Raw genomic sequence first — 20,759 nt, forward strand, 5'->3', positions numbered from 1 at the left:
CTTCTTCCGTGCCTCCTCTGTGGACAAATGGCCATGTTCACAATTGTGGAAATGTTGGTTCGTGTTCCATCGGTGAACGTTTGTACAGTGTAGCATTACTGACCGCCATTTTTCCAGTAGAATTTCCAACGACCCTCCACATGTTTTTGAGCTCCACCAAAGATGGTTGCTGATTGACTTGGACCACTGTGAAATACCTTGCATATCTTTTTTTTTTACCTGCAGCCGACAATTTTTTATTGATTGTTTTTGCAAGATGCCAAACGTCAAATTGGTGATTTATATTTTTGTACTCTTCTCTCATTGTCTTGGCAATTGAAACGTGTCGGTCCCTGGCTATCAGGTCGATCACCATTCCCCGCGATTGTAGTTCTTGCAATGATGCTACAAAGCCAACTTTCTCCATGGCCACTGAGGATGTACTTTGTGACACCTGCACGACCACCGAACTCACAATTTTCTTACTTTCCATGTCCTGAAAGTGGTAGGTGCAGTACTTGGCTGAAAATCCTGGGCTGTCGCACTGTCCATCACCGGCTAGCCTGAACCGTTTGCCCGCGAATGTACTATCAATAGACCTTTTTTCCATTCTCCAAGCTTCGCTAATGGCTGGAAATAGATAATCGGTTTGGTATTTGTAGAACTGAGTTTTCGCAATGAAATGGATTCCCACAAACTGAAAGAAAGACTCTAACTTTTTAAAACTTGAACCACTAAAAAGTGCAGCCGCTGCACAAAGTAGATTGCCTGCTGGCAGTTGCCCCAGCATAGGTTGTGCAGACCATGAGAAAGGATGATATTTTGTACAGGTGGCATGTATTTTAAGGTTAGTGCCTCGAATTGCACAAGTCACATTAATCAATGGCTCCCCACATACTTCCCCACCAACTGAATGCCCACATTTCATCCGAATAATAATATCAATCAAACAACTATCGAATACAATGAATTTGGCCTCTTTCCTTATACTGTCACTCTGCATCCCAGCTGGTTCGGCCTGTAACGTTGAGGACATGTCACTCACATGAAAGGTAGAATCTCTGATATCGTCTTCCGCTATGTTCAGTGATATTGATGGTGTTTCATTGTCGTCCACTTCATTCTCTTCCATTGCAACATCTGTTCCTTCTCCGGCGATGGGTGAATAAAACAATTTCTTCAACTTTCTCGCGGTCTTAGTTTTCGCGGGTGTGGATTCTGTGAATTGATCTCCGACTGCATCCGAACTACCAGGAGGACATCCACTATCAATGGCTGGTGGTGGTATAGCTCCGTTGTCAATCACTTCATATTCTTCCCATTGGCACGATGCATCTCCAGTCTCAAGTCCCTGCCAAAAGGTTTGACAAGCAACATCTCTCGTTCGCTTCACTGTCTGTGTAGATCTAGTTCGTACACCCACTCGCAACTAGAGGACAGATTGGAAAAGGGATGTTCAGTTTAAACACAACTTACAGTATTGAACTATTAACAGTGAAAAACAACATAATATAGTGACCAGGACACTAACCTTCTTTTGCTTTCTTTTCTTTGAAACTTTATTGCCTCGAACTTCAACATCAGGACGCTGTTGCTCCGACTCGTGTGTGCATGTCTCCACTTCCTCTTGCGCTGCAACGACTATATTTTCCTGATAAGCACATCCATCACGCACTGACGCTCCATCGACTCCCTGAAACATAGAACTTTCATTAGTATGTATAATAATATCGAAAACACAAAATGTACTTGGGGACCAATACCCACGTACATGTCAATAGCAAAACACGAATGAACGCTTTGTGTAGAACATTCAAACGACAATTATTCACGCATTGTTGATCTAGTTAGATGGAACTGTCAAGATCCATACCTCGGGCTCCTCATAGACTTCCATTGATGATATTATTGAAGATGATGCTTCAGTGACTCCCTGAAACACAGTAATTGCATTAGTATGGTTTTCTATTTTGATAAAAAGAACAGAAACTTTGTGCAGGCGTGAACGGCTCATCTAAATAGACCTGCACAAACGATCAGTTGTCTAAAATAAATAATGGATATGTAAATATGATTCGATTTGCTCGATCGTTGGAAGTGTCACCACCCAGAGATCTGCATCAACTACTAGGGGTGATGCTCTTGTAGAAGAAGCTCCGTCATCTCCCTGAAACATAGTACTTGCGTTAATAAAGAAGGAAGTATAGCGGATGTAATCACGTCATATGATTTCGCTTGATCGAACTGTCAGTATCCATACCTCGAAATGCATAAGAACATCAAGGGACGATGTAACTGCGGTGCACACTTCTGCAAGCTGTTGCGCCGACCCGTAACTGCACGCTCCCCCTTCTTCTTGGACTAATGCTCCATCGACTCCCTGAAACATAGGACTTTCATTAGTAATGAACACAATATTGATAAAAGAAGACACATAGGAGGGCGACGACAGAAGGACATATCAATGGCTAAAAACGAAAGAAACATTGTGTGTAACAATCACGCTACAAGAATGCAAGATCTGATGATCTCCATCGATGGAACTGTCCTGAAACGTACCTCGAGCATCTGAGTGACATCAACGGTAGTCGTCAATACGTTGGACTCCTCAGCATCTCCCTGAAAGACAGTACTTGCATTATTTTGGATAACAATAATTATAACTGAAAACAAAGACTAGAGGACGAGTACAAGGGTGTACCATTAGGTAAAATAATTACACGATAAATTAAAACTATTGATTTACATGCCTAAAACAAGTCAGTGGCAGAATAGCCAAGTAAGATTACCCGATAGGCGCTTGAAGTGGCTGATGACTGCAATAACGACACGGATGGAGAATCTTCCGCCTTCATATTGAGTGGATACATAAATGGGGAAATTATTGTTAGCTAATGCTACACACTACCGCAAGGCCGAGAGATAAATACATAAACTTGACTCACCAGTGGAGGGATGTGGACGAATAGAGTGGGAATAGCGGTTGAGAGCAATTTTCGCCTCGCTCGCGGTGTGTTCTTCTTTATTAGCAATGATGTGGAGTACATGTCTGAGCTAAAGTGCCTGCTGCAGATGCGGTATCAATCACCCCTCTTGTCCGCAAAGACTTCTAGGACTCTACTTTCAAGCTCAGACGGTGGATATCCGCAATATCGGACCCATTCTCTTATCTGATCTATTGTCTTAGGGAAAACATGCATTATAATACCTTCAGATTTATTATGGGTCTTCGAAGGGCAACCGCCAATGGAACAGGCAGGCATTGTGGAAAGTTCTGAAAAGTAAAGATCAACAATTCTCTATGAATACCAATGTGTTAAAAAATTAAATGACACATAAAAGGTTCAATGCAAGGTTCGTTTTGGTTCTTGGAACTATACACGTTATTCACATGCGGATAAGTATTTGAATAACTTTAAAAAAATAGAAAAATAATTTGACTAAACTCAGAACATGTGACTAGTTACTTGCATGTACTGTCTTGAACGAAAAGAAATTGCACGCAAAATGATCATGGTACATGGCCTTACCTTGACGAACAAACAGTTAGATGCAGGGATCAGAGTAGTTTCTTGTCGTAGAACAGGGAGCAGTTCACAGGTTGCAAACTGACGAGTTTCCTCGAAGTGGTCACGGAAGTTCACAGAGACGAAGAGCAGATAACCAGCACCTTCACGGGTTGACTAGCAAAGCGCAAAGTAGTTCTCATTAGAAATATGAAGTGGGTTATAAAGAATTCGAAACAGGGGTGTGTTTGTGAATGAATGACGTGTATATGTCGTGGCATTATGCGGTTTGCAGGGGGCCGTCCAGCGTGAGGGGGGATGCTTGGCAGGAGACACGGGTCTGGAGGTAGACATGGGAACAACAACCCATGCTCTATAGACCACTTTGAAGTGTACATGGTCTTTGGCACCTCTTGGCCTTTATCGCTCCCTGACAGCTCCACTTGCCAGCACAAGTACCCCGGTGCGAACTGCCTTTGATAGGGCGGGGGGGTGGATTGGGGCGGTGGTCGTGCAGACAAGACACAGGAAGACTCGTGAATGGAGACACACTTATGTGGATTGCAGGGGGCCGTCCAGCGTGAGGGGGGATGCTTGGCAGGAGACACGGGGTCTGGAGGTAGACATGGGAACAACAACCCATGCTCTATAGACCACTTTGACGTGTACATGGTCTTTGGCACCTCTTGGCCTTTATCGCTCCCTGACAGCTCCACTTGCCAGCACAAGTACCCCGGTGCGAACTGCCTTTGATAGGGCGGGGGGGTGGATTGGGGCGGTGGTCGTGCAGACAAGACACAGGAAGACTTGTGAATGGAGACACACTTATGTGGATTGCAGGGGGCCGTCCAGCGTGAGGGGGGATGCTTGGCAGGAGACACAGGGTCTGGAGGTAGACATGGGAACACCAACCCATGCTCTATAGACCACTTTGAAGTGTACATGGTCTTTGGCACCTCTTGGCCTTTATCGCTCCCTGACAGCTCCACTTGCCAGCGCAAGTACCCCGGTGCGAACTGCCTTTGATAGGGCGGGGGGGTGGATTGGGGCGGTGGTCGTGCAGACAAGACTCGTTTGCCGCAGGGCCTCACCAAGGAGAGGCCATCTAACTGCATGTAAGAGGCAGGCTGCAGGATGCTGGCCGGAGACATGTGGTGTGACAAGACAAGGCACAGGAAGACTATTCAATGGAGACACACTAGATTCATTTAAAAAATCAAAACAACCAGTGTTAAAATATATGTTGGGTTTTATTTTAGATCTTAATTTCAATTGAACATAAATAATAAACATTACACATTGTAAAGTTCCGGTTGCAGCACATCCAGGGAAAATCCGCGGTATTGTCCACTGTAGCTGGGGAAATGTTGTCTAATGGCAAGTACCGCACAGGCAGGTATTACTCTCCGAACGCGGTGTCCGAGTCTCCCGTGAAGCCACCAAGTGAAGCAACGATAGGCCACCAGCCTGTACCACCTGTGAAAAAGAAAGATGCAAACTGTATTAAAATGACAAAACTTTCTTATCAATGTCGATTCAGGTAAAAAATGTCATTCTGCTTTGAAAAAAATTCTATCTAGAAAATGCACAATATGGAACCAATTTACATGCGTTCGAATGATATGTAGATGTCATTTTATATGTGGGAGACGACCATGAAATAGAAGTGGCATCACTGACATCACAACCAGAGTATACTTACTCGTTACTCGGATTACGCGGACGAACAGTGCCGCGAAGTTCGTGCATAAGCACCATCATCATCCTCAACACGGTCCGTGAGAGGCAGGCTTCCCTGAACTCTGGCAGCTCGGTGATGCATTGCGGACTTGGCTCGCCTTCTGAAATGTAGGCCAAGCACCCGGAATTTTCACGGCAGCAGCAGTTCTCCTCCTCAGTTGGCATTAGCTCGCACCGATTGCACGTGCACCAGGTGGAGACGCCGTCCATGCGACATGGTCCAGGCTCTTCATCCGTTGACTGGTCCTCCCAACTGCCGTCCGAATCCCCATCGTTTTCGCGTGCTTGCCTTTCCAGTAGTTCTTCCTCGGTGTACTCGGGCTCGTACATATACGGCATTATTGTAGCCATTGTGTGGTAAAGAAAGTAAAATAATTTACAGAGATGGTACAGGTGTTCACAAGGCCTAGAAGCGGCGAAGGTAGCTGACCAGAGCACAGAAACGAGTCACAGAATACTCAAAGTAACACAGAGAGAGGAATGGAATCGAAAATCTGCTGCTGTGTGTTGTGAAACGGTGTGTTTATACTTATTGAGGAAAGAGGCGTCCTGCCATTTCCATGGCGACACTTCATTAGCTGAGGCGCAGCGATTGTTGACACGAAACGTGCTTTAGCGTTGGGAAATGGGCGGTACGCGTCTGCTGATGTCAGGCTCAGGGGCGGGGGATTTGATTTAGTGCCGCAAAAGCAGGTGAGCCAGGTCGATGGGGGGAAATGATAGGATTATCAGAAAATGGCGGCTGATTTCGAGTGCGTTAATGGACGAAAAGTCGGGTAAGGTCCATAGGAAAGTTTTCTACGATCTACCGAGTTATGCTTAAAAACACATGGCCGAACCGTAGGGACAATAAAAAAAAAAGTCCCGGAACTCTCCTTTAACTGTATTGCACCCCCAGGACACCAGAAAGACAGGCAGGGAGGAGGTAAATAAGCAACAACCCGTACATTTTCCATAGAGCGGGCTTGAATAAGAGACCCCTCTAGGGCGGTGTGTGCCTTGATGCAGTGTAAATGGGGGGCTGGGAAGGAGTTATCGAGTCCGCCATCCATATACCAGCTCCCCATGTCCGTCTCTTGTTGACAGCTGGCAGTGCCACGTCTCAAAGGGCTGCAAAATGACACCCCGGGGACCCCAGAAAGACAGGCACACCACATTCCTGGTGTCAAAAAATCCTATGGGTTAAGTACGGACTGAGTCAGCAATATAGGATTTTCTGACAGATAGAAAAAAGTGACGTTGCAGTGGGGTCGGGGCTGTCCCTCTGGCCGGACCATCCAACGCCGGGTGCACAGCGATGTTGGTGGCTTGGGGGTGTGCCCCACGATCCCGCCGCAGAGTCGGATCGCGCACTGCTCTCTGACGCAGCCTCTCGGCACTTCATCATCTCTGACTGGTCTGTTTGCTTGACCAGGAGTGTTTTCGTGCGGCCTTCAGCACCAGGCCCATGTTGACTGGAGGGGCCTCTCATCAGTGCCCTCGGAAGGCACCCAAGCGTCTGGAATTCTCAGGGGCTGTGTCGACAGGTGTCTACTTCTCGCAGATCCATTTTCAGCTGCTTTCCGGGGGTTAGAGAGGGATAATTACATAGTACGATGGCGGGCTCACATGGAGCTTCAACGACCTGCGGCCATCTTCGGTCGGGCTCACGCGCACCCCTCCCACCCCCACTAATCATCATTGTACATAAGTATAGTCACAGTTCCTGTGAACAATGAATCATGCTAGAGTAATTTAAAATTCATGTAAGTCACTGGTAGAGAGACAGCAATATAACAACAACAACATAACTGCTTCACCACCCCCAATGAGTCTAACAGTGCACACACATAGAAAGTGCCTCTGTCTGTTTTCGGTGAATTTGTATTCCCAGGCATCATGGACACTACGCCGCCAGTTCGATCGGCCCCTTAGCATATACTCGGGTGTACTGGCTGCTCCACAGCAATAGTAAACATATAATGGAGCAGCGTACACACATTAAGCATATTTTACAGAGGCAACATGTTATACGAAATGCACTGCTCTTGCAATGCATTTGGCCCATGTTAATTATGTTTCTTGCTATGGTTCCACTTCTCGTAATAGCACTTCCCACAATGCCCTGGAGTAGCAAAGGCAGTGATGCAACTCCTTGTGACATCCTTTTCTGCGATGTCATTTTAGGTGGTGTCACCAGCTATGTAAATTAGGAGTCTCTCACATCTTTTGCCACGAAGGTCCTATTGGTTTTCTCAGTTCTTGTTTTGGGAGGATCTTGGTCATCAGAACGGAACAGATAAACAGTGTCCCAAGAAACACAATGGCAATGAGAAGGGGTCATTTGCATTTCTTCGAAACCTTTAAGTAATTACATTTTGATTTGAAAGGAACCTATGTGGGCGACGGCCCCCGTATTTGGTTGAAAGAAACCTGTTTTTACGACGGCTCCTTCCAGCTTCAGCTGGAAAAGGACAAGACAAGCGACAGCAGTTACTGAGTAAACGCCACAGAAGTACAGGGGGCGCAACGAAAACAAAAATTGAGGGAGTGCGGGGTTAACCCTTCAAATATTGGGAGACACACTAACTTCAGAGACGATGGGGCAAACTTATTTGTGTGTGGGGGAGTCTAACTTCTTTATACATTCTAATGACACTATTCTAGTGAAGCTTCAATGTTACACGCAGTTAACTCTCCTCTTTAAGTATGAACGTACCAACGTAATACCTGCCGGGTCCCTCTCTGCCCTTCCAATCACTCCCCTGGAATGCAAGTAGTAACCCTACATCACGATTTCAATTGCCTTAAAAATGTATGCATATGAGTGGCGCTGCGCCATTGCTTACGTACCTTCGCCGAAAACCCTGCAGAGGAATGGAAGTGTTAAATTCAGGCATTCGTTCCCAACACTATTTTTTCCAAAATCGAAATAGTCATCCAGATACGATCTCGGCTCAAAATACTTTTCATAAAATGCTCCTCCTATGGCGTTATCCATTTTGTTCTTTTTCGAGCTTCCAAGAGATCACGCACTGAGCTCTGGCCCAGCTGTCCTTTGACTCTTAATGAATGTGAAGTGCGGAATGTGCGTGCACTCAGTGAGCCTTTGTAGGAAAATTACTGTTATAAAGTTCAGAACTGGTTTCTTGGCTCGGTTTTCTCTAAGGTTTGGCAGCACGGCAGCGTGCTCTCATTTTCCTAAAGCTGCTGAGACGCTGGTAAGATTGTTTGCTGGTGTTGTAGCTATTCTGCATCCCCGTGGCAGAATGAGGGGGTGGCGTTGGGAAATCTTCAGAGCCTCCTAGGTGGGCGTTTCTTCCGGGATTTCACTCTGTCACGGGAAGCCGAATGAATAATATACACGGTTTCTCGAGTGTAGGGACGGGCGTTCGGTAAGTTCGCATCCACTACACAGGACAGTACCATATTATTCGCGCATTCAGCCCATGGAAGTCAATTAGGGGTCGCAAGGGGGTCGCAATTGCTACCCCTGTGGTCTCCCTTGCTACCGCTAAAAAATCAAATAAAAAAACATTATTTTTAAAATTGTTTTTTAGATTGAGGCTCATGGGCTTTGGCCAGCAGCATGTGGCTCATTGTTTCAGGAGTGGCTGGTTTTCTGATAGCTATAGTTGGTAAGATAGCCAAGTGGGTAGAGCGCTGGCTGCTGCAATGTGTGTGTGATCTGCAGGTGCGGGTTCGACTGCCAGCAAGGTAAACTCAGCCTTTCATCCTGCTGAGGTTGATAAATGAGTACCAACACAGGTTGGGTGATATTGAATGTATATTTGTTCTATATGAAGTGCTTAAGCGTAAGTACTATATAATAGCACATCATTATGGTTTGGCCATGGACGTCTGTTTGCATTCACAGTGATTTGGTAATATGGGCCTATACACACTTATATTATCCATACATATGGTGATCCATTCCTGTATGAAATGTATATCACTTTACAGTGATATAGTAACCATATTGTTCGTAGTGTGCTTTGAAACAATGCTATATGATGCCATTTCCTGTTTTGTCGAGGGGTGAAAGGTCGCGTTCCATCTCTTCCTCTGATGTCACTTCGGGGAGGGTCACATGACATCACTTCCTGTGATGTCAATGGTTGTGTGTTGTCACTTCTGCTACCCCTGGAATTTTGGTGAAATGACGTCCCTGAGTCAGCCGTTTGCAAGATCAATTGCTTTTGGCAATTAAAACTGGTGCAGTGTTTCTTTCTTGTGACTGCTTTTTCTATGCATTGCAGGTGTACGTTTCAGGGCCTCAATGTGTGGTTCTTGTCCCAGGAATAAGGGGGAAGGGCGCTACATGGAGAGGCTGCACTATCGTGGAGCAGTTGGCCCAGACACAGGCTCTGAACTGTGTTTAAATCAAACATTTAAATCAAACATTGCCTCTAATTGGATCAGAGATTAGGAGCAAAGGTGCCAGAAATAGCCCTACCAAAACCAGAGTGCACCCACATTTTTTTTTTGTTTTTTTTTTTTTTATTTCATTTAGTTTATACAAAACTTTTTGAAAAGAGATTTCCCATGCCCCTCCCACAGTGTGTCGGAGAAGTGCCATGGGGGTCCCAGGCCGCGAAGAGGAGCTAGTCTGTGGAGCTACTAGAAGCCAGCTAGCAACCACTTCTAGACTCTCAAGTCTCGTTCATGCGGCAGTATCTCAGGGTGCTGCTGTTTTATTATCCCCTGTTTCGCTTTGCAGCTACTCCGACACACCATCGTCATGGGCCTCGCTAGTTTACTTCTTTCGTGTCCAACTTCAGTAGTGTTTCCAGATTTTGTAAAAAATTTGATAACCCAAAGATTTCTTTTTCCCTGGGGTTGTGGAGTTTGCGCCACAAGTCCTCTCCACATAAAGTGTCATACTGTAGTACCAGGCGGCCTAAATGGACAGATCTAAGATCTTTCAGGCTTTCACAGTACAATGTAAGGTGTTTGAGAGTCTCATTTTGTTTCTCGCAAAAGCGGCATTTAAGCATGGCTGTTACTTTTCGTGCTCTTGTCGCTTGGCTTACTCTTGTGTTGAATAAGTTTAAGCGAAATTTCATATAGGTCATTCTATGTCGAGCATTAGGTGTCTTTATCAGGTATTGCAGCATCTGTTTGCGGTCTTTAGCTTCAATGGGTGCGTCATCAAAGAGCTTATGGCGATTTCGCGCGTCCACTGTTAGACACCAGTCTTGTTCCCATAGTTTTTTCTTAACGAGGGTTGGATTATTTTGCAGTGTAAGTTGGTCCGTGCCAAGTTGCTTTAGCTGATTATTGCAACCAGTTGCCCATCTACACAGCACGGTTTCAGGGTTGCCTTTAAGAGCTTCCTGTAAGATCTTAAACTGGGGAGTACAGTCTTCTGTGATTATTTTCCGGTAGATGGATAACATGTTCCATAGCACTCGTGCCTGCAGGGAGATGAGGTTTAATTCATATCTGACGCACGCACTCGAGATTCCTTTCTGTATGTGCAGGACTCGTCTCCAGTATTGGTTTTCCAACTGTGGCCACAAGGTGGCAGAGGCGCCTAGGGCGCTTTCCGCGCCATAGATGAGCGTGGGAGTAGCTTTTTGGTTGTAATGAGCTAGCACTGGTAGCAAGGAAAATTTTCCGAATTTTTTATTTATGATGACCCCTTGGCATGCTAGTTGTCTGCATTTTTGTATGATGTTCTCCGTCCAGGGGGCATCATTTATGTTGCTGTTGAACCAGACTCCTAGGTACTTGGCCTTTTTCACACATCTCAGGTTGTCATTACACAGCCTCCAATTCGGAGCACTTTTTAAGTTCCGTTTTTTGTTTCTTGTGAGGTCTTGGAGGATAATTATTTCCGACTTTGCAGAGTTGATTTTCAATTTGTTTTCTTTTACGTAGCCCTCGAGTGCAACGAGCTTCCTGGATAGTCCAATTGGGGTTTGATCCAGTATTACGATGTCGTCTGCATATAACATCCAGTTTACAGTCATCCCATTGATTTTTGGGGGGAATGATGTGACAGCTTCAAGGTATTCTCCAATATCGGACAGAAATAGTCCGAATAATGTGGCTGCCAACGGGCAGCCTTGTTTCACACCTTGATTTGTTTTTATAGGTTTACTCAGTGTACCACCAGAGTCCAGCCTTACTTTGAGTTCTGTGTTAGAATGCAGATCTTTTATGGGTTGGAGCAGTTTCTCCGGGCAATGCCATTTTTTCATTTTAGTCCATAGCAACTCTCGATCGATGGTGTCGAAGGCGCTGGACAGATCAATAAATGCAACATAGATCTTCCGGTTTTGACGAATGGCTTCCATCTTTAGGAAGTTTAAGATAGTCAGGTTCAGCCCGCAGCCGACTCCTTTTACAAATCCTGTTTGTCGGGGATCGTATCTTTTGGAGTCGTTAATCCATTTAAGTAGTTGGATTTGAAGCTGCGCCGCAAAGATTTTCCCAATTACGTCGAGCAGGGCTATCGGCCTGTAGTTCTTGGGGTCTGTTCGATCACCCTTTTTAAAGATCGGTACCACAATGGCACTCCTCCAGGACGAGGGAATCATTCGCGACTGTATTATTGATCTGAATAAGTAGTAACAAAATTCTGCCCATAAATCAGGAAATTGTTTCAAATGTTGGTTGGTTAGGCCATCTGGGCCTGGTGCTCCTGAGATGCTCAGTCGGACGATGTTCTTGAGTATATCTTCTTTATTTATTACAATTGACCATTCTTGCTCTTGACGTGGGGCTGTTATGGTCTTTGTTGAATTGTTGTTAAAGGCCTCCGCATAGTGGCTTACCCATATGTCTTCTGGGATCATGGATTTTATGATGGCACCCTGAGGGGTTGAGATGTTATTCAGGTAGCTCCAGAAGTCGCTAGTGTTCCTATTTGCAAGTGCTTTCATCATGTATTTGGCGTCTCTTTGCACCATTATATGTTTGTGACTGATAAGCCAGTTCTTGTAAGTCTGTTTCAATTGTTTAGCTTTATCGTGATTGCTGGAGACTCCATTGTTTTTAAGCAGTCTTAAGGATTTTTGCAGGTTTTTTTTCTTTAGGTTCAACTCTGCGTCCCAAACATGTGCCTGTTTGAAATTTGCTTTTGCCTTACCAGATCTTTTTTCTCTATAGGTCTCTAATAGAGTTGTGTATTCAGTTTGTTCTTTCACTGGTTTCTCACCCAGTGCTTTGCACAATGAGCTCACTTTGTTCGCATTGAGTCTCAGCCGATTACGACCCGGTCCAACTTCGAGGGGAAGTTTTGGTGAGACGTTTCCACGGCCACGGTTATGTGGCTTCAGGTATAGTTTTAGAATACAGTGGTCGCTGGACTCTATTTCGATGATGGTTAGGTGAGATATTTCACACCTCAACAAATCATCGGCAAACATATAGTCAATTGTCGATCTTGAGTGGTTTCTTCGCCAAGTAGGTTGAGCGGGCATATCTCCTGTTGTTTGCCCGTTCAGCATGTGGAGATTCCACGCCTTCATTTCCGACAGCCAGCGCTTGGCGGCTAGTAGGGCATTTGTTTCATTCTTGTCGTGGGCAATGTGATTTTTGTTGATCATACAGTTTATGTTAAGATCTCCACATATAATAATATGCGTGTCTTTGTCGTTTCTTTTGCTGTTACAGATGAGTTCTGAGATGGTTTCCAGGAATCGATCAAGATCTATGGCTAGGTGTTGCCAATATATGTTTACCAACATGAGTGAGTTTACTTTCTTCATTGGGCTCGCAGGTAGTTGAATTTTGCATACCTGTATGTACGCGGACACGTTGGTTGCAGATAGTATGCGAACTTTGCTTTCAATTTTTGCAAAGATTGCCATTCCGGACATGGGGCGTCCTTTGATTCCTTTTATCGCTGGGTTGAAGGCGATCTCAAAACCATCTGCTATCGGAGGTTGCATTAGCCATGTCTCCTGAAGACACAGTAGATCTATGTCTTTCAGGTCGTTTGGAAGTTCTTCAAACAAGTGCGTATGCCCGCGTGTGTTCCATGATGCTATGCATAGATTGCCATTCGCACTTGACATTTGGCGTTAGCTGTTTTTTGATTTGTTTATAGTTTTGGCGACCCAAGACCAATCGAGATCTTCATATCGTGAATTGGGGTTCCTCCCGATTGTAGAGTTCGGGTGCTTCATCAATGTTATGAGTGATTCGTCCAGTATCTTTGGGATGGCATCGTCAGGTAGTCTCCTTAAGGTGACGGATTTACTCTCAATGCTGCGTTCTTCCGCTCGTGGAGCGGGGTTACTGCTTGATATGGTTTTGCCTGCTAATAGCAGTTGTGTGTCCAGCAGAGGTTCCAGCTCTTTAGGGGTCCTAATCTCGTTTATGTCGTTTATGTCGAACCCCATTGAATTCATTATGGCACCGGTGTTCAGAAGTAAGTCCCGAATAATTTTGGATGCTATGTGTAGAATCACACAGTCGTTGTTTTTTTCGTCTGCAAATTCCACAATTTGAATATCGTCAGAGGTAACAGTACGCAATTGCGGGATGTGATGTAATAGTCTCATCACGTTTTTCCTGTTTAACAGGAGACCATCTTGTTCTCTCTCTATTCTTTCCAATCGCAGCATGTATTTTCCCATTTTCTTGTTGCTTTGCAGTTGATTACCATGAGCTTTCCCACCAGCATCATTGAATCTTTCAGTGGACCGAGTGTCTACAGTCACAGATGAGCCCATGACGTCAACGCTCTTTTTTGGTGGTGATCGATCTTTCCACAATCGTTGGATAGGGAGGTTGTTATTTTTCTGGGTTTCAGTTCCGGATTTACTCCTAGTTAGTAGACAGAGTTTAGATATGTCGGCATCTATTGAGGCCAGTTTGGCCTCCAAGGCTGTAAGGTTTTGCTCATATTTTAGGAAGTCCATGTTATGAGAGGTGCGGGGCGTGACGAGCGGTTCACATTTCTTTAGCGCTATAGTTGAGGCTCTTCTTGCTTCTAGCGTGATGCACTCTAAGTCTCTGTTTTCTGGACGAGTTGTGTTAGTTCCGTCATGATTCGGCATGTCCATCATGACGCTTCTGGGTTGGTTTATTGCTTTCTTCACAGCTATACAGCAAGGTTTTAAAGCTGATTTGCTTGTGAGGTAATCAGGCTGGTGGTGATTTGTGGCTGACGATGCCTCTTTACTCGGTATTGAGCTGAGGTCGATGTTTATGGCAACATCTGATGGTGCAAAGTCTTTGTTCCGTTCCGCCTCTGGCGCAACGTTTACATCAACTGGGTCATCCTCGCAGTCCTCATACGTTGAGAGGTCAAGGAGATCCTCTGAGAAGCTCTGAGTTTCAATGGGTGGGGATCCAATTAGGTCCTTTGTGGTTCCCAAGCCTTCAGTTTGTTGGATTTTGGTTACTTTCTGGCTGTTCAATTTATCCGATATAGTGGGAGTCTTCATGTTGCCAACAATGAACTTTGCCGGAGCGTCTACTTTTAGCTTGGCAGATGTTGTTGTACAGAAGCCTTTTATATTCCTTAGGAAGGAGCGCGCACCTGATCTTGTGTGGGTTTTTCTTATCTTCATGTTTTTCTGTTTTTTGCCCGTTGAGTGCTCCCTCACTTTGGTAGTGACGTTGGAGTCTAGTGATTTGGAGAAGATGGAAAACGTTTCTTTTGGGATGGCAGCCGCGTTGTTCATTGGATCACTTCTGGAGCCGCTCTCGTCTTTCTCTTTTGATGGATTCACTGAATTTTGATTTGTACTGGGAGCCTCTTGAGAGGCAGGTATAACAGAACTGGCGCCAGAACATGTAGAGGACTCAGGTGTCGGGCGGTAAACAGGCCCGTGATGCTCGTCGTGCAGTTGAGATGTGTTCGTTTCCAAGTCACCTTCTGGATTTCGGGAAGCATAGTCTGAGGGGACAAACCTCTCGTTCAGCTGCGCTTCGTCACTTATACTTGTCGCTTTATCTTTCAGGGAGATGACGACATTTAGTCGTTTTAGTTTTTGTTTGCACTTCATGGGTGCATTTTTCTCGCCATCCTCTTCACTCCTTATCTCTTTTAAGTTGTTCTGTCCGACATTCCCTATGTCTGGAGATGTGTAGCAGGTGTCTTGGGTGGATGCATTTACAGCCTGTAACACCTCCTCAGTCGCGACACAGGAGTCTTGATTATCTTTCGGAGCAAGCCACTTACAGGAAGTGTATGGCTTCTGTAGTTTTAATAGTCCAATGGCTTCACGAGCTACTTCTGCGAATAGTCGTTTGTCCGTCGCGCTGTTCTTGGTATGTTCCGTTATTATCCTTACGTTTGCTTCAGATCTTGAGTGCTCATCTAAATTCACTTGTTTCATTAGATTTAATTCTTGTTCCACATTTATCATTTTCGAGTTGAACATTGCCAGGAGCGTGGATTGGTCCTTGATGTTCTCGTTCAGTTGTTCATATAGTTTCACATATGGCAGCATCAATATGGTGTGTGCGGCCATTATCAGGGAGTTTAGGTCTCTTGTAATTTCCCTCGACAGGCACTCCGCCAAATACTGTGTTGGAGCACTTGCCTTTTCTTGAGTGCTTGCCTTTGGTTTATCGGCTTTGTGTTTCCTCCTCTGTATTTTGCTTTTCCTTGAGCGCAAGCCCACAGGGGAGGACCCAGCTAGGGCTAAAGAAGGGATGCCATCATGTGTAGCTATGATCTGGAGGGCTGAATCACTCACATCCACGTGTCTTTTTTGTGAGGGGGACAGCTGGTCACTGTCATCATCATTCAGGGAGTCGGTTCTTTTTCTTTTCATCAGTGGGTTCGGCCACAGGATGCTCTTTTGATTTTTCCCTCGTGTTGTGGTGGGAAGAGAGGAGACGTTCACCTTCGCAGGATTAGATGCGCAGCTCTCCAGTTCATTTAGTGTTGGAGACTCGTGCTTTTCGAACAGTGGAAGATCAGCGGCTTTCTCAGCGCTCTATTGGTTTCCCAATCTTATGTTAATTTCTACAAGGTCTTTTAGGACCTTGTCCACAATGGAGATCGAGCTCCGCCGGTTAGGGCTTGTCCCAGGGTTAGAGGCTAGGTCCAGAACGATAGCCGAATTGGGCCAGTCCGTTCTACCAGTGCCAAGTGCTACTTGCGAGGTCCTTAATGAGTTGATACTATCAGGACCGGATCAATTACTGTCGTGCGCGGTGAGGTCATTTTCATTGGGGGTCGCCGTCGAACTAAGCGAGGCAGGGGGCCAAACTTGAGCTCCGGCGGTGTATTCGTCTAAGATCGCACACCTCTCCAATATGTTGTTGCCCCCTACTGGACCCCTCTTGTTATTTGTCTCTGCTTGGTCTGCTTGGCCTGCCAGGGCTTGTAGGGTCTTGACGCGTGGGGGCTCGCCTGCGCCCTCACCCTCTCGTCTGTGGACTGTGGGTGTTTGTTGCACGTTATTGTGCAGTCGACTGCCAGGTTCGACATCAGTCTCACCTTCTGAAAAGACGTCTGGCAATGTGTCTGGTGATGTATCTGGTAATTTATGCCTGTAGTGATCGCCCTCCGAGATCAGGCCATTAGCCAAGTGTCTTTGCAGTAGTGAAGGTGCATTCATTACATTCATTACTGTTTTAGGGGAGGTTGTTGTACGGCAATCAAAGAAGGATTCGGAGCTTATGGATGATAAGGAAGGAGTAGAGGCGCTTACCCTTTTGTGGTGTTTGCCGTTGCTTGCCAAAGGGGGGACCCATGGCTCAGTGGATCCCCCTCCACCGGCAAGGAGACGCCTCTGTTGTCTTGTTAGCGGATGGGCCACATCGCCTCCTCCTTGAAGGATCACTGCTTCTTCCAGGATCAGCCCAGATGGGCTGGGGTCCAGCGTGGTCATAGGATTTTAGGATTTTACGGTGAGGGAATGCTCCCCTGCACCCCTGGCAACACTGACAACACTCTGCTTCACTCCGCCATCCATATACCAGCTCCCCATGTCCGTCTCTTGTTGACAGCTGGCAGTGCCACGTCTCAAAGGGCTGCAAAATGACACCCCGGGGACCCCAGAAAGACAGGCACACCACATTCCTGGTGTCAAAAAATCCTATGGGTTAAGTACGGACTGAGTCAACAATATAGGATTTTCTGACAGATAGAAAAAAGTGACGTTGCAGTGGGGTCGGGGCTGTCCCTCTGGCCGGACCATCCAACGCCGGGTGCACAGCGATGTTGGTGGCTTGGGGGTGTGCCCCACGATCCCGCCGCAGAGTCGGATCGCGCACTGCTTTCTGACGCAGCCTCTCGGCACTTCATCATCTCTGACTGGTCTGTGTGCTTGACCAGGAGTGTTTTCGTGCGGCCTTCAGCACCAGGCCCATGTTGACTGGAGGGGCCTCTCATCAGTGCCCTCGGAAGGCACCCAAGCGTCTGGAATTCTCAGGGGCTGTGTCGACAGGTGTCTACTTCTCGCAGATCCATTTTCAGCTGCTTTCCGGGGGTTAGAGAGGGATAATTACATAGTACGATGGCGGGCTCACATGGAGCTTCAACGACCTGCGGCCATCTTCGGTCGGGCTCACGCGCACCCCTCCCACCTCCACTAATCATCATTGTACATAAGTATAGTCACAGTTCCTGTGAACAATGAATCATGCTAGAGTAATTTAAAATTCATGTAAGTCACTGGTAGAGAGACAGCAATATAACAACAACAACATAACTGCTTCACCACCCCCAATGAGTCTAACAGTGCACACACATAGAAAGTGCCTCTGTCTGTTTTCGGTGAATTTGTATTCCCAGGCATCATGGACACTACGCCGCCAGTTCGATCGGCCCCTTAGCATATACTCGGGTGTACTGGCTGCTCCACAGCAATAGTAAACATAATGGAGCAGCGTACACACATTAAGCATATTTTACAGAGGCAACATGTTATACGAAATGCACTGCTCTTGCAATGCATTTGGCCCATGTTAATTATGTTTCTTGCTATGGTTCCACTTCTCGTAATAGCACTTCCCACAATGCCCTGGAGTAGCAAAGGCAGTGATGCAACTCCTTGTGACATCCTTCTCTGCGATGTCATTTTAGGTGGTGTCACCAGCTATGTAAATTAGGAGTCTCTCACATCTTTTGCCACGAAGGTCCTATTGGTTTTCTCAGTTCTTGTTTTGGTAGGATCTTGGTCATCAGAACGGAACAGATAAACAGTGTCCCAAGAAACACAATGGCAATGAGAAGGGGTAATTTGCATTTCTTCGAAACCTTTAAGTAATTACATTTTGATTTGAAAGAAACCTATGTGGGCGACGGCCCCCGTATTTGGTTGAAAGAAACCTGTTTTTACGACGGCTCCTTCCAGCTTCAGCTGGAAAAGGACAAGACAAGCGACAGCAGTTACTGAGTAAACGCCACAGAAGTACAGGGGGCGCAACGAAAACAAAAATTGAGGGAGTGCGGGGTTAACCCTTCAAATATTGGGAGACACACTAACTTCAGAGACGATGGGGCAAACTTATTTGTGTGTGGGGGAGTCTAACTTCTTTATACATTCTAATGACACTATTCTAGTGAAGCTTCAATGTTACACGCAGTTAACTCTCCTCTTTAAGTATGAACGTACCAACGTAATACCTGCCGGGTCCCTCTCTGCCCTTCCAATCACTCCCCTGGAATGCAAGTAGTAACCCTACATCACGATTTTCAATTGCCTTAAAAATGTATGCATATGAGTGGCGCTGCGCCATTGCTTACGTACCTTCGCCGAAAACCCTGCAGAGGAATGGAAGAGTTAAATTCAGGCATTCGTTCCCAACACTATTTTTTCCAAAATCGAAATAGTCATCCAGATACGATCTCGGCTCAAAATACTTTTCATAAAATGCTCCTCCTATGGCGTTATCCATTTTGTTCTTTTTCGAGCTTCCAAGAGATCACGCACTGAGCTCTGGCCCAGCTGTCCTTTGACTCTTAATGAATGTGAAGTGCGGAATGTGCGTGCACTCAGTGAGCCTTTGTAGGAAAATTACTGTTATAAAGTTCAGAACTGGTTTCTTGGCTCGGTTTTCTCTAAGGTTTGGCAGCACGGCAGCGTGCTCTCATTTTCCTAAAGCTGCTGAGACGCTGGTAAGATTGTTTGCTGGTGTTGTAGCTATTCTGCATCCCCGTGGCAGAATGAGGGGGTGGCGTTGGGAAATCTTCAGAGCCTCCTAGGTGGGCGTTTCTTCCGGGATTTCACTCTGTCACGGGAAGCCGAATGAATAATATACACGGTTTCTCGAGTGTAGGGACGGGCGTTCGGTAAGTTCGCATCCACTACACAGGACAGTACCATATTATTCGCGCATTCAGCCCATGGAAGTCAATTAGGGGTCGCAAGGGGGTCGCAATTGCTACCCCTGTGGTCTCCCTTGCTACCGCTAAAAAATCAAATAAAAAAACATTATTTTTAAAATTGTTTTTTAGATTGAGGCTCATGGGCTTTGGCCAGCAGCATGTAGCTCATTGTTTCAGGAGTGGCTGGTTTTCTGATAGCTATAGTTGGTAAGATAGCCAAGTGGGTAGAGCGCTGGCTGCTGCAATGTGTGTGTGATCTGCAGGTGCGGGTTCGACTGCCAGCAAGGTAAACTCAGCCTTTCATGCTGCTGAGGTTGATAAATGAGTACCAACACAGGTTGGGTGATATTGAATGTATATTTGTTCTATATGAAGTGCGTAAGCGTAAGTACTATATAATAGCACATCATTATGGTTTGGCCATGGACGTCTGTTTGCATTCACAGTGATTTGGTAATATGGGCCTATACACACTTATATTATCCATACATATGGTGATCCTTTCCTGTATGAAATGTATATCACTTTACAGTGATATCGTAACCATATTGTTCGTAGTGTGCTTTGAAACAATGCTATATGATGCCATTTCCTGTTTTGTCGAGGGGTGAAAGGTCGCGTTCCATCTCTTCCTCTGATGTCACTTCGGGGAGGGTCACATGACATCACTTCCTGTGATGTCAATGGTCGTGTGATGTCACTTCTGCTACCCCTGGAATTTTGGTGAAATGACGTCCCTGAGTCAGCCGTTTGCAAGATCAATTGCTTTTGGCAATTAAAACTGGTGCAGTGTTTCTTTCTTGTGACTGCTTTTTCTATGCATTGCAGGTGTACGTTTCAGGGCCTCAATGTGTGGTTCTTGTCCCAGGAATAAGGGGGAAGGGCGCTACATGGAGAGGCTGCACTATCGTGGAGCAGTTGGCCCAGACACAGGCTCTTTGAACTGTGTTTAAATCAAACATTTAAATCAAACATTGCCTCTAATTGGATCAGAGATTAGGAGCAAAGGTGCCAGAAATAGCCCTACCAAAACCAGAGTGCACCCACATTACCTCTGCTAGTTAGTCTTGGAGGGAAGATGGGGCACCAAGCAAGCTCTGCCACAACACAATCAGGGACGTGTGAGAGCCTTACAACTCTTTCCAATGAAAGGGGCCTTGAGCTTCAGTGGAGCCCCCAGCACCAGCCCCAATATTGCCCCTCAGCAGTGTAATAACACAGCAATATATTCCTTTATATATTGCTTACTTTCTGGGACTTTCATTGTGTGCTTTGCAGTGCCGCCTTACAAGCTGCTGCTGGAGCCT

General features: G+C 45.9%; 1 protein-coding gene across 2 annotated transcripts in view; it reads right to left on the reverse strand.

The window, feature by feature from the left end:
• LOC138481406 (nicotinamide N-methyltransferase-like) overlaps positions 1 to 19,300 on the reverse strand; it is a 354,748-nt gene extending 335,448 nt beyond the window's left edge. The window contains exon 1 of one of the 2 annotated variants that reach the window (XM_069613544.1): positions 18,875 to 19,300. In XM_069613544.1, coding sequence (XP_069469645.1) covers positions 18,875 to 19,022 — 148 coding nt within the window. In that variant the 5' untranslated portion in view covers positions 19,023 to 19,300. Of the gene's footprint in view, positions 1 to 8,057; positions 8,484 to 18,874 lie in introns of those variants that run through there. The other variant, XM_069613543.1, reaches the window with a different exon arrangement.
• Positions 19,301 to 20,759: the final 1,459 nt, after the last annotated feature.

Source organism: Ambystoma mexicanum, chromosome 5p (assembly GCF_040938575.1).
Source record: "Ambystoma mexicanum isolate Mex_15411 chromosome 5p, UKY_AmexF1_1, whole genome shotgun sequence".
In the NCBI taxonomy this organism is placed as follows: Eukaryota; Metazoa; Chordata; class Amphibia; order Caudata; family Ambystomatidae; genus Ambystoma; species Ambystoma mexicanum.